The sequence below is a fragment of the Rissa tridactyla genome, chromosome 2, assembly GCF_028500815.1.
Source record: "Rissa tridactyla isolate bRisTri1 chromosome 2, bRisTri1.patW.cur.20221130, whole genome shotgun sequence".
NCBI classification, from domain to species: domain Eukaryota; kingdom Metazoa; phylum Chordata; class Aves; order Charadriiformes; family Laridae; genus Rissa; species Rissa tridactyla.
In genome coordinates, this window is record NC_071467.1 from 149,099,906 (window position 1) to 149,114,337 (window position 14,432).

Genomic DNA, 14,432 nt, shown 5'->3' on the forward strand with positions numbered 1-14,432 from the left:
ATAAAAGAATTTCCCCCTTGTGGGAAATTAGCAAGTTTCTCACCCCCACTGCACTGCCTGGAACCAGCCAGTAGGTCCAGAAATTTACCGTGGGATGGGAAAACAAACACAAACTGTTACATACCTTTTCCAACGTGATCACATATGTCTTGCTAGTGAGTGGAATCAGCCTAAAAATAATGTTTAAAAGTCAAGAAGTAATTACATTAATGGTTGCTGGGAAATGCAATAGAAATGACAGATATAGCAGCTGGCTAGAAAATATTGGTTTAGCAATGTTGTCCATGTTAACTTATTAAAATACTGCGCATTGTTTTCCACTATTTTATTCCCCTCTTTGAATTATGCATCTAAATTACCCATTGATTATAGCAGCTATTTGTTAGCTTTTGGATGAACTATAGGAAAATGTTTCCCTTTCCAAATAGCGGGTCCAGCAGGTTCTCCATGCTGGTGGTACTTTAACAGTTAGGCTCTTTCTAAAGAACGGTGCAGTCTGCAAGACGTTCAGCCATGCCCTTCTCTGAGATGAGCTGTGCAATTCCTGGGCACCCTCTATCACTCTTTCCTATTCTGAATGAGTTTTCTTTGCTTAAACTCCCTTGCACTGGGCTGTTCTAGTATTTCCTGTTGGCCCTCAGAATGAAATCTGGAGGGCTGTTCTTAGGATTGTAAACAAATATTTTTAACAAAGTTTATAAACGTGCCAAATGGATTTCAGAATGAAATTTGTATTGTCACAGTGCAGATAATAGCATTTACTGGCAGAGGTAGGCCAACTGTGAACATTTGGTTTAAAAAAATTAACATCAGTAAGTAATACAAAACTGAGGTTTTTTTACAGTTTTTTTAAAAACACTGCAAAATTCTGCTAGTTTGTTTATCATAGAATCATAGAATCTTCATGGTTGGAAAGGACCTTTGAGATCATCCAGTCCAACCAAACAACCTACAATCTCTGCCACTAGAGCATGCCCTGAAGTGCCAAATCTACATGTGTCTTAAATACCTCTAGGGATGGTGACTCAACCACCTCCCTGGGCAGGCTGTTCCAGTGCCTGACCACTCTTTCAGTAAAGTAATTCCTCCTAATATCTAATCTAAACCTCCCCTGCCGCAACTTCAGACCATTTCCTCTGGTCCTGTCATTATTCACCTGGGAGAAGAGGCCAACACCCACCTCTCTCCAACCTCCTTTCAGGTAGTTGTAGAGGGCAATGAGGTCTCCCCTCAGCCTCCTCTTCTCCAAGCTAAACATGCCCAGTTCCCTCAGCCTCTCCTCATATGACTTGGTCTCCAGACCCCTCACCAGCCTGGTAGCTCTCCTCTGGACACGCTCCAGCACTTCAATGTCCCTCTTGTACAGAGGGGCCCAGAACTGAACACAGCACTCGAGGTGAGGCCTCACCGGTGCCGTGTACAGAGGCATGGTCACTTCCCCGCTCCTGCTGGCCACGCTCTTCCTGATACAAGCCAGAATGCTGTTGGCCTTCTTGGCCACCTGGGCACACTGCTGGCTCATGTTAAGCTGGCCGTCCACCAGCACCCCCAGGTCGTTTTCTGCTGGGCAGCTCTCCAGCCACTCTTCCCCAAGCCTGTAGCGTTGCTTGGGATTGTTATGACCAAAATGCAGGACCCGGCACTTGGCCTTATTAAACCTCATACAGTTGGCCTTGGCCCATCGATCCAGCCTGTCCAGGTCCCTCTGTAGATCCTTCCTACCCTCAAGCAGATCAACACTCCCACCTAGTTTGGTGTCGTCTGCAAACTTACTGAGGGTGCACTCAATCCCCTCATCCAGATCATTGATAAAGACATTAAACAAAACTGGGCCCAGAACTGAGCCCTGAGGGGGACACCACTGGTGACCGACCGCCAAAAGGATTTCACCCCATTAATCACAACTCTCTGGGCACGGCCATCCAGCCAGTTTTTAACCCAGTGAAGAGTACACTTGTCTGTACCATGATTCGCCAGCTTCTCCGGAAGAATGCTATGGGGGACGGTGTCAAAGGCCTTACCAAAGTCCAGACAGACAACGTCCACAGCCTTCCCTGCATCCAGAGGGCGGGTCACATGGTCATAGAAGGAGATCAGGTTGGTTAAGCAGGACCTCCCTTTCCTAAACCCATGCTGGCTGGCCCTGATCCCTTGGCTGCCCTGCACTTGCCGTGAGAGCTCACTCAAGATGATCCTCTCCATGATCTTTCCTGGTATCGAGGTCAGGCTGACAGTTCCCCGGATCCTCCTTCCAACCCTTCTTGTCACATTAGTCAGCCTCCAGTCACCTGGTACCTCCCCTGTTGACCAAGGCTGTTGATAAATGATGGTGAGAGGCTTGGTGAGCTCTCCCGCCAGCTCCCTGAGTACTCTTGGGTGAATCCCATCCGGCCCCATAGACTTACGTATGTCTAGGTGCAGAAGCAGATCATTGACTACTTCGTCCTGGATTATGGGTGGGTTGTTCTGCTCTCCATCCTTATCTTCCAGCTCAGGAGGCTGAACACCTTCGGGATAGCTGGTCTGACTATTGAAGACAGAGGCAAAGAAGGCATTAAGTATCTCAGCCTTCTCCTCGTCCTTGGTTGCAACTTTCCCCTCCGCATCCAGTAAGAGATGGAGGTTCTCCCTGGCTCTCTTTTTGTTGATGTATTCATAAAAACTTTTTTTGTTGTCCTTAATGTTAGTGGCCAAGTTGAGCTCCAGCTGGGCTTTTGCCTTCCTAATTTTCCATCTGTATAATGTAATGAGATCTCTGTACTTCTCCCGAGTTGCCTGTCCCTTCTTCCAAAGGTGGTAAACCCTCCTTTTATTCCTAAGTCCCATCAGAAGTTCCTTATTCATCCAGACCAGCCATTTTCCCCACCCTTTAGACTTGCGACACTTGGGGACAGCCTGCTCCTGGGCCTTTAAGATTTCCTTCTTGAAGACCATCCAGCCTTCCTGGACCCCTTTGCCCTTCAGGACTATCTCCCAAGGGACTCTCTCAAGCAGTGTCCTGAACAAGCCAAAGTCCGCCCTCCGGAAGTCCAAGGTGGAGGTTTTGCTAACCCCACTCCTTACATCGCTACATATTGAAAACTTGACCATTTCATGATCACTAAACCCAAGACGACCTTTGACCACCACATCTCCCACTAGTCCTTCTCTGTTTGTGAACAGTAGGTCTAGCAAGGCACTTCCCCTGGTAGGCTCCCCTACCAGTTGTGTCAGGAAGTTATCTTCCGCGTACTCAAGGAACCTCCTAGCCTGCCTGCTCTCTGCTGTGTTATATTTCTAGCAGATACCCGGCAGGTTGAAGTCCCCAACCAGAACAACAGCTGGCGATTGCGAGACTTCAGGCAGCCGCTTATAGAATACTTCATCTGTCTCCTCATCCTGGTCGGGTGGTCTATAGCATACTCCCAGCACATCTCCCTTATTTCCCTTCCCCTTCAACCTTACCCATAAACACTCGACTTTATCATCACTGGAATCTAGCTCTATACAATCAAAACATTCCCTAATGTACAGAGCCACACCCCCGCCTCTCCTTCCTTGCCTGTCCCTTCTGAAGAGCTTATAGCCATTCATTGCAGCATTCCAGTTGTGACAGTCATCCCACCACGTTTCCGTGATGGCAGCTACATCGTAGCTGTCCTGCTGCACAATGGCTTCCAGCTTATCCCGTTTGTTGCCCATGCTACGTGCATTCGTGTAGATGCATTTGAGCTGGGCTACCGATTTCACCCCCATCCTTGGCCCTTTATCCCTAGGCTCATTACTAGTGGGCCTGGTTTTATCCCCTTCCCCCTTCGATTCTAGTTTAAAGCCCTGTCCATGAGCCTTGCTAACTCTTGGCCTAGTACCCTTTTCCCCTTTTGGGATAGGGTTTTCCCATTCTTAGCAAGCAGGCTCGGTGTCCTGCAGATCAAACTATGATCACTGAACCCAAAGCCCATTAATGGAAACATGAATAGGTGAGAAAGTACCCCACTACTCAGAACTGCACCCTTCCTTCATGGGGATCAGGAGTAGATCCAGCTTTTCCCCTCACCAAATATTTTTGGAAACGTCTCACATTCTTGCAGTTTTTGGCAAGCTTTCTTAATCCCCTGTGTTATTGTGTGCCCCATCTTCCAGGCAAACTTGTGCAACTCTTGCTGCTAAGTAACAGATGAATGCAGAAGTTGGCAGAACCAGATGTCCAGAGGTAAAGGACCTCTGTGTATTTTGCCATATTCCTTGACAGCTTCTGGAAGGTCTTGTGCAGATAGTGTTTGGTATTTCCAATATTGCCCATGTGTAAAGCACAAAATTATCCTAGTGGTAGGAAAAAAGGGGTAGAGATTGAGTATGAAGATCTCTCTTAATGCAGGTAAGACACTAAGGAAGTGAATTATACTTTGCTCTTAATACAGTTTAACTGGTGCTAATAAAAAAAAAAAGAAGTCTTAATTTATCCTCAAAGCCAAGGAAATCTGGCCCTGCAAAAGTGCCTTCAAATTAATCACACTGCATTATTTAAAATATTTAATGGCTATGAAATTATCAGTCCCTTTGGTGTCTGTTAACAGGTTGCCCTGAATTGCTGCACGGTTTTCTAGGAGAGGAGAAATTGTAATTTTGTTGTTTAGCACGTTAATCAGAAGCGAAGTTTGGTGTGTTCTAACATGATATTCAGGTTACCAATAACAATTCCAATCTGTCCTGTAAATAGATGTTTTTCTTTTGCTTTTCTTTTTTTTTTTTTTTAAAGTAGCCTGATTGTAGCGTGCAGAGGTATTTTCATCACTAATGAAAAACCTGCCTTAAACACTGTCATTGCTGAGAACCTTTGAGTTTCCAAGCTATCCAGCCTCTGAAAATTGCTGTAATTGGTGTGCTTTCATCCTTCAGTAAAGGATCCCGATTGTGGGAAGCGTAGTTTGTAAGCTGACCTTGGGTTCTCCGTATGCATGACTACAGCTGATGATGAGAGTTTTCGGCTTCCTATCTCACGCCACCCCCACCCTCCCCCCGCCAAGTAACCTGCTTGCAAACACCGATAAATTCACCTTTCTTCCCCTCTCACTGTCTTCTATCCAAGAACCATGATTTGCATATATTTCTGATCTCCTTTCTTCCATTTCTTTGCAAAATGCTCCATTTCCACCATGTGTTTTTTTCACTAGCACTTGAAGTTTTGTCACATTTGTCCCCCAATGGGCTGGTAACATTGGTATCTTGGGAGTGATGGAGGTGAGAACCAGAAGGGAATCCTCTACATCCTCAGATGTACAGCCTGGTCACTAAACCGACTCACATTGCAGAAGGGGTTAATGAGAAGTTGAAGACTCTGCAGTCTCTTACATTTATTTAGTGTCTTCCTGCTTGAATTGTGGATGATTTGACATTAACTTTTCTGTTCATGGCTTGTCAGTAGTAACCAAAGTATCCTAAGAAAAAACCGTAACGTGAACAATATATTTCATTTTCTGGGTGCTTTGAGTGACAGTTAAGATTAATAAAAAATCAGACATTGTAACTTTAATGATTGCATGTAATTTATAGTTATCTGTGTGACTGAGCTGAGGTTCCTTACCATCAATATTTGCTCTGGTCCCAACACCAAAATAATGAAAAATCACATTAAAAAGCAGTGAGGAATTTTTAGATTTCAAACTATCAAGACAAGTGTTGTCCTGATGGCTGCCTTTGCTGTCAGCCAAATCAGAGCACCCATTGCTGGGCTTTGTCTGACTCAGGATTTAAACAACTCACTGTCATTGTAAGTCCACTGTTGTTGGAAAACACATTTTTAAACTTGAATTTAAAAAAGATTTGACTCCACTGATGCGCTCAGAAGGTAGGAGAAAACTATGGGGGCCTACCAAGTAACCCTGCAGTGTAAATTACGGAGGGGCCAGCCCCGTCCTGTCCTTTTGAAACAAAATGTTGTGTTTGAAGAGAGCACTGTTGGCAGGCTGGCTGCTCCCTGGGCCATCCGGAGGCAAGCGGGGGGCTCCCGGGTGATGCACCAGTGTCCACTGTTCACTTCTGAGCAGGCTGCAAACATGCTTTAACACGAAACTCTGCTCTTGAAGGGTAAATGAAGTGAGAAAATATAACAGGTAAAGCCTTTTCAATGACAGAGCTGTCTCTGACTTCAGCAGGACTCTGACTTTTATCTTCTTTCATTTGTTTTTATGAGTGAGCTTGACAACTTGACAACGTGGTAAACAGGCTCAGAAAGGAGCTCTCGGGGTCCCGCAGGTCACCAACCTGCTTCAGCTGCCATCATGTGCCAGGCACAAAATGACTCTTCCGTACATAGTATTTTCTAGAAATTCCCTACGTGCTGCCCCAAACCAGAGCAAAAAAATGTGGGCTTATGGGTATGATTTTTGCTAAGCTTTTTTGATCATGACTTTGCTCTTACTATGTCCTTTGAACAAGGCGTTGACTTTAGAAAAGGGAGACATCCCCATTGCTGTATGCATGAAAGATGAGCATTTGAAAGATGATCTTTGAAAAACTTGAAATACCCTAGTCAAGGGTGGCTGCATTTTTAGTCTTTTTTCTTTTCTTTTTTAATTCTAAAATTACTATTTTAGCCCCTGTGCTCCAGAACGCCATGGGCCAGATTTATTTGGTGGTTTATCTTAAGTTTGTAAATCACACGTAGGACATGATGCCACAAGCTTTCTCTTAAACTACTAGTTTCTTTTTGCCTTGTTTCTTCCCTTTTGTGTTCTGGTGTGGGTGTAACACCTGCTTTGTGTACCTGCCGAATACTTTGTCACTTGATTTCTGGCTGATCAGATCTGATGAAGGGCTTTGCCTCTCTTGTGCCAGAAGATTTGGCTGAGGCTTCCAAAGCAATTGCACAGGTTATTTGAAGTATTTATTTTCTTTTCAGCAGTTACTTTCTTTATCACAATAGATGTTTCCACATTTGTCCTTTATAACAAGCAGCATAAAAATGAAACCAATACAACCTTTCTTAACTGGTTTAGATGATGTGCCTGTGTTTATTCAGGGCCTGTTTACTTATGAAGAATTTCAAGACAGATATTAATTGAATATCTTATTTTTTGCGGTGGCTGTATAATCATGTAAAGCATACTATCTTAAACTTGGGAGTCGTTACATTATACAAGTGTTGTAAAGCTGGAAGTATAAACTTGCAAACCAGGGAATAAACAGCTAGAATAGGTGTGCTTTGTGAATCGTACAGACGCCTATTATTCTCTTTTTAGCAAAGGTGATGATAAAGCTGTATTGAGTTGTAACCAAGCCTGTCTGTAAGTACTACTGGCTGGAAGTTAAAGCAATGCAAATTCCATTTAGGCGTGTGATGTCCTGAAGGGCGTACAGGGGAAGGCTGGCTCGATAGCCACCCTGCATCTTTCACTGTTTGCCTCGACACTTGCTGCTGGGCAGGTAAGAGGTGTGATACAAGCCTAAATAGAGCTTCTGGTCTAACCTAAGGTAGCTGCTCTTATGAATTAAATAAAGCATGGTTTTTAAAAAGCTGATAGCCACTAGTGAAGAAAAAAAGTTCTCAGGAATACGGTGATTTTTATTCCCAGAGATTTTCTTTCACATATAGAAAGGAAATAAAAGAAAATAAATCATGTTATAATGAAATCTGAAACCAGGTCAGTTTTATGCTTCTTTTTTTGCTTATGTGGAGGCAGATATGTTTCACACATCTGCCTTTTTCGGTGCTAGGTTCTATATGGATCAAATTTTAAGTAATTTAGCAGCAGATTAATATTTTACTGTCTCTGTCTACCCAGTCCGTTGTGGGCTGCTGAGTCTCTGTGCTCCCGGTGGTCTGAAGCCCATGACCAATGCTGTGGGCTGCCGTGGCTGAGCAGGGACAGCTTTGCAGGGCTCCGGCTCTGCGTCTGCCACTGGGGTTGCTGGAACCCGGGTGCCACTTGCCAAGGGCAAGGACAAAAGTGGCTTGCATGTGCTGGCCCAGTGTTGTGCAGATTCACCCACAGCCAGGAAAGGCCTCTGTGTCTGACAAAAGAACCCTGATTAAAGGAATCTGGATTTTGCTAAACTCCTTCTGTACACCAGCAAGCTCTTACTCAGTATTACCTGTTTCACCATAATATTTACCACCATTGGTTAATGTACTATTAACTATTAAATCAGCTGTAAAAAGAGGGGAAATTTTTCTTTCTGGGAAAAATACTTTCCCCATTTTTTGCCACATGCTATTTAGTGTTCTTCCTTGCTTAGCTACTGCAATTTCTTAAAAAAAGTCAAGCTGTAAACAGTTCTGTTTCCATGCAGTGTTGAGCACGGTGGAATTTCAGAGTTTGAAACTGCATCTAGAGGGATCTAGGCTTTCTTTCTCCCTCTCTCCTTCCCTCCTTTCAACAGATTGATGTTCTGATCCCTATTACACCTCTGCATAAGATTATATGGACTGCAAGAAACAGGATTTGACCGATGGTTTTTACGGTGTTCATTACAGCTGCCAAAGACTTGAAACAAGAATAATATCCTAGACCAAGGAAAGATAACAGCGTTTGAAATATTTGGTTCATTTTAAGAAAGACAGGGAACCACTGGAGAGAGTCCACGGAGGGCTACGAACATGATCAGGGGACTGGAGCATCTCTCTGATGAGGAAAGGCTGAGAGACCTGGGTCTGTTTAGCCTGGAGAGGAGAAGACTGTGGGGATCTCATCAATCCTTATAAATACCTAAAGGGCGGGTGTCAAGAGGATGGGGCCAGACTCTTTTCAGTGGTGCCCGGCGACAGGACAAGGGGCAACGGGCACAAAATGGAACACAGGTAATTCTGTCTGAACATAAGGAAAAACTTCTTTACTTTGAGGGTGGCAGAGCACTGGAACAGGCTGCCCAGAGAGGTTGTGGAGTCTCCTTCTCTGGAGATATTCAAAACCCACCTGGACGCGTTCCTGTCCAGCCTGCTCTAGGTGATCCTGCTCTGGCAGGGAGGTTGGACTAGATGGCCCAACTATCTGGTCGGAAGGTCCCCTCTAGCCCCTACTGTTCTGTGTTTTCAAGTTCTAGACTGGTCAGTGACAATAAAATAAAAGTTACATAATTTTATTTGGTGTGAGCATTGGATATGTGTTAAAGAATCATCAGTATAGCGTTTATTTTGATGCAGAACAGATTTATGAGCCTGTGGCACATTTTATATGAAGAATTTGTTCAGTGAGAATGGATTATGGATATGGTATTGCAGATAGGGTTGCTGAGGTGTTCGCAGAATTCAGTAGAATCTACTTCTTTTCTTCCTTCCCCTCAAAAAGAAAATGTAATCTCTACAGCAGCATGTATCTTCCCGTTACAAAGCAAGAAGCCAAAACAGAATTTTCCCCTGAAAAATTCTTTTTACTACTTTAACTGATTTTTTTTCATCTTGATTAAAGAGGTTTTGCTGTCATTGGACTTGCAAACACACTCATCCCACTTCGATTTCTCCCATCCTCCACCTTGTCAACAGTCACATTTCTGTAGGGTGAAGATGAGGTGTGAAGAAAAATGACTTGTGCATTCTCTTTCCATTTTTTCTTGCTTTCGTGTTTATACAAAGGCTGAATGAATTTTCAGTGTTCTTGCATGCCAGTTTCCTGCTTATTAGTTGTTTTCCAATAGCGCCCACAGGCCTGCAGTACGTGAACAGACATCAGATTGGGAAAGGGTGAGAGAAAAGACTATGCCATCTGGGGAACTGAGGCAAAGAAAAGCAAAGTGGCTTTCCCAATGTCAGGCAGAATTATGTCACCAAGCTGAAATTTGAGATTAAAAAAATGGAGGTTTTTGTTTAAGTATCAGTGCAGACTGTCCTCTCTTGGTTTGCATTTGATTTTTGAAACTCAGATTTTTTTAACTAAACCCTGTCCTCTGCATCTTCCTCCCAGTCGCAGGCAGTTATGGATTGAAGCTTATTCTAAAGTCACAGTCACAAACAAATGAAACATAAGGAAGTGAGAGGAAAGAGGGTGTTTTAGTTAAATCATTCAGTTGCTTACCAAGGAACCACTACTGTCTAGTTCCTGTTCACGGAGACATGTTGGTACACTGATGGGAAAGGCATCTAGTACAGTAGCCTACTGTAAAGGGAAATAAGCTATACTGGGGGGAAAACCATTTTACCAGTGTTCCTACGTCTACGTTGCTGAACTGTTTCTTCCCTGTATACTAGGCAGTCTATGCGTTGTACAGAAATGGGCTGACAGTAGATGTTCTGCACTGTAATAAATTTGCTCTGGTTGTCCTTATGTCAAAATAAAGCAAAAAATAAAACTGAGTTAAAATAAAACTTGTTTCACATATTACTTTGTTGAAAAGGAACAAGAGAGCTTAGAAGTAGGGGGCTCTGATTGAAGTATGTTTGCTCTCTTTCACCTAGATCAGCTTTAGGTCTGCAGCCATTCTCTCTAACCAGTTGTTGCTTTGTTTTGGCTGGGTCAGTCTCCGCTCTGGTAAGGCTGCCGGTGGAGCAGGGGCACCAGCACCAGCACGTGCTGCCCACGGAAGGTTGGTGGCTTGGCTGCAGGTGTCCACATTCTCCCTTACGTAGCGTGAGCTCCAGCTGTCAGAACCCCGCCTGCTCTGCTGGGGAAAAGGGCTGGAAACTCTCCAGGATAAAACACAGCCGTCTGATGTCCCACCTAGAGCCAAAGTATGAGAGTCAAATTTGGCTCTCGGTCAGTTTATCAGTGGGACAGTCTTGATTATAACTGTCTTTGCTGTTTGCTGGTGATGAACAACAAGGAAAAAAAAAATTGGAGCGATATATGACGATGGGAAAAGTCGCTGAGAAAATACTGTCAGACTGGAAGGGGTGCCTGTTTATTCTCAGAAGTCTGCTCACAGTATCTTGTAATGTTTTTATGCTTGAATGTACATCTGAGTATATAGTTGTATGATCATCTGCATGACTTTTCTTTTTTCCTTTCTCACAGTGCATGCCGATTAAAGGCCTTGGATTTGTGCTCGGAGCCTACAAATGTATTTGCAAGCCTGGATTCTATCATCCCAACATCTTCTCAATGAACAGCTTTCAGAGTAAGTGCCTTTGCTTGAGTTTAAAAAAAAAAAGAAAAATGAAAACATAACTAGCATTAATAATGCAGGGCTCCTTTTTATCCTTGTCAGGGTTATACAGTAAAATCCCCGCGGTTTGCATCTCTCCGATTATATAATCACTGAAGGGGTTCCAGCCCTTTGGTTTGTCATTCACGATACTCCCGAGGATCCTGTAAAACATACCCGCTTGAAGAATATTTGATTTGTAAATAAATTTAAAAAACATGAAAAGAAGTCTTGCTATGAGAGACAGAGATTTCTGGCATCTGTGCTCAAGCACAAGTGTTGAGGAAATTAATCTAGTAATTTTCTCTTTGGTCAGGGCAAACTAGAATGCCCTAGCCTCTGGCTTTCTGCGGGATTTAATTGTTTTCATTTTCCTTCATTTGCAAAGGAGAATCCAAAGGAGGATCCAAACTCTTAACACTTGCTGATGAGGTATTAGAGATGGGTCAGGCCTGAGAGTCTGGTTGGGTGTATGATACGGATGACGCTTGCCCAGGACACACGTTGTATGGTTCTTAGACCGAGTTGCCCACAGTAAGGGAATCAACTCGGTTGATACTCAGCAGGGAAAAAATATGAACTGCATGCCTAAAGTTGATGTCGGTTATTTTCATCATATGACCAAAGCGTAATCTCTGCACAGATTTTGTGCCGAAATTGTTGCAGTTATACTAGTAGAGCTCACGCTGCAGTCACAAGTGTAAAGCTGTTGCTTGAAGGTGTAACAGGGTGTCCTTCTCTGCCTCCTGCTTTCGAGTGAATGCCATCCCCAGCTTCTTTGCACCATCCTGTAGCCAAAGGTTCATGTCGTCAGCTCTCTGCTGCGGGAGCTGTTTCTATGAGATGCCCAGGGAATGGCGATGAGTAGCTTTCACCAGGTTTGGTCCAGGACTGCGTGTATTGTCTCCTGCCTTGTGTGAACGTAGCCGTTCCTGTTCCACTATAGAAATTCCTCTAGTAGTATTCAACACTTAACATGCATCTCTGTGAAACTCACAGATTTAGGTGTTCTGTACTGGTAAATCATGTGCAGGGTTGTATGACATGATACTGCTAAAAGCATGCCGCCGTGCTGCAAAGCTACAAATAAACCTTCCGAGTTTCTTCCTGTGTTAGTTACTCTTGAGCTCTGCTTGCTTATGAACAAAAGTGACAGGGATTATAGATGAAAGGTGAGTAACTTTTAATATTAGGAAAATTTTAGAATTCCCTATTCGTTTGCAGCCCTGAGTTCCAGATATTAAATTCTTTGACCTGTGTCACAGGTTGGCCTGTTTTTTATTGATTTGATCTGGTTTGCATATAGATTGGCGAAGATATTTTACCCCTAACTCAATATCTCTTGTGTGTGTGTGTATATATATATGTATGTTATATCTCGTATATATATGGATATATGTATGTATATGCAAGAGGTATATACATCATATCTCCTGAACACGTATATATAGCACAAATAGCACAGTGTGTTTATTCAACAGTTTACCTGGTGAGCGTTTGTTTCCCTTCTCTTTTCTTATTGTGGAGTGTCGCAGAAGGCAGCCTTGTGATAGTGCTTTTTCTCCGGGCTGTGTGAATCTTCTGATAAGCATAAGGATGATGTTTGGTTGCTCCTGCAGTGCAGTGAATTAAAGTGGAGTTGGGATTTAACTCCTTGGATGAGCATATAAATAATAATCATTCTTGGATTGGAGCGTATAAATAATAATCATTCTTGGATTTTTGTCATACCAAATGCCACAGACCACATAAAAATAACGTGGCTAGAGATTGTAACAGCATTCATCATTAGGGATGAGATTCATTTATTTCATATCAGCCGTCTAAAATGTATATGCTTGGTATGTATAGTCACCTAGGTTTCAACTGCAGTCAGCATTGAGAGCGTGGCTCCCCTGGAGGGTAATTCTGCTGCTTTAGAAAGGCAGAATTTGTCTTTAGATGGGAAAAGTAACTCTTCAGGCAAATAACCTTTTTTATCCATTTACTGTAGAAGGCAGAGCCTATATAACTACCTTAGATTGGATATTTACCTTCTAAATAGCTAATATTGAGTGAAATTTGTCTCATGAAAGTGTTTGCGTATGCTGGTATTTTAGAGTGTGTAATTACGTGATCTGGGGTCACTTTGATTTGAGCATATGTTACCATGAGCTAACATAAACATGAGTTTTGGAACAGTCAGTAATAAAGAACTGCTTTAATTTGTCCAAATGCAGCTCAGTCTGCCAAGCTCTGTAGGTAATCTCAAAAAGTGAACACTGAGATGGCTAGTGTGAAACTGGAAATGACTGTGAAGTAACGGGATTAAAAACAGTGGTTCAAGGGAATTTAGCCCTGTCACCAGCTGCGTTCTGTAAAATGAAAAAAGGAAAAGATGACATGGTTGAAATGGCTGTAGTATGTATCTGGAGGTTCAAAATGATGCTAATACAGGATTCTAGACATGAATCCAGCACGCAGTTTTGACAGAAACTGTCGGACCTGAAGGTCTCTTTGTGGAGATAGGTTGGTGAAGTCTGATGATGACAGAGATGAAACTGAGTAGAAATGTTAATCGTTTAGAACGTATTCCTAGTGGAAGAAGATATAGGGGCAGGAAAGATTTGCAGGTCTCAAGTTGAGCTGTAAGTAAGCAGATAGATAGATAGAAAAAATGACCAGTTTCTTACTTCTGTGGATTGAAAAAGTGGATTGAGTGTGTCGTGTCTTGAAATGGAAGCGTTTCTCAATGATACTGGGAATCTGCACTGCAGCAAAATACGGTTAACTACAGTTGCACATTGTGCCTGAAGTGTCAGAGTTTTAAGTGGGGGTGAGGTTCTGCTTTAGTTCCAGATGTTTTGGGTTGAGCCTGAAAGATAGCTGGATAAAACGGCTTCGCGGGCATGTTGGACGCTCTACATGGTTTGCTGGTGGGAAGGCTTAGAAGGCTGCTTACCAGCCTCCTCTGCAAACTCAGCTGGGGCCCTGAACACCAAGATGCGGTGTTCCATAAACAGTGGTTTCTTTCTGCAGGAAAGATGGTGGAAATCAGTTGCTTTTCTGACTTCAAGCAGCTGGGTGTTGCTGCTCCCAGGGAGGTCGCGCATGTTGCAGGTTCCTGAAGTGTGTTATAGATTGAGGCCCAATAATTGACAGGAACCAGTCCAATTAATCAAATTAGTTTATTAAGCAAGCGGCAACAAGCAAAACAGCGCTGGGCGGCCGGGGAGTCTTTGCTCCGCCAACGGCACACACCCACTTCCCGAAAGTAGTTGATTATATACTCTTCTGGTTCCCGTATATGTGTCAATCCTGGTATATTCCGAGTCTGAGCGACGTGTTGCTAGGGGGTCGGTCTTGTCCCGCCTCCTGATGGTCGTGAGGCTGAAGGC

At 43.4% G+C, this 14,432-nt stretch overlaps 1 protein-coding gene across 2 annotated transcripts in view; it reads left to right on the top strand.

The window, feature by feature from the left end:
* GPR158 (G protein-coupled receptor 158) overlaps positions 1–14,432 on the top strand; it is a 211,193-nt gene that overhangs the window by 80,136 nt on the left and 116,625 nt on the right. For both annotated transcript variants that reach the window (XM_054192154.1, XM_054192155.1), the window contains exon 3: positions 10,926–11,028. In XM_054192154.1, the coding sequence (XP_054048129.1) occupies positions 10,926–11,028 (103 nt within the window). The remainder of the gene's footprint in view (positions 1–10,925; positions 11,029–14,432) is intronic.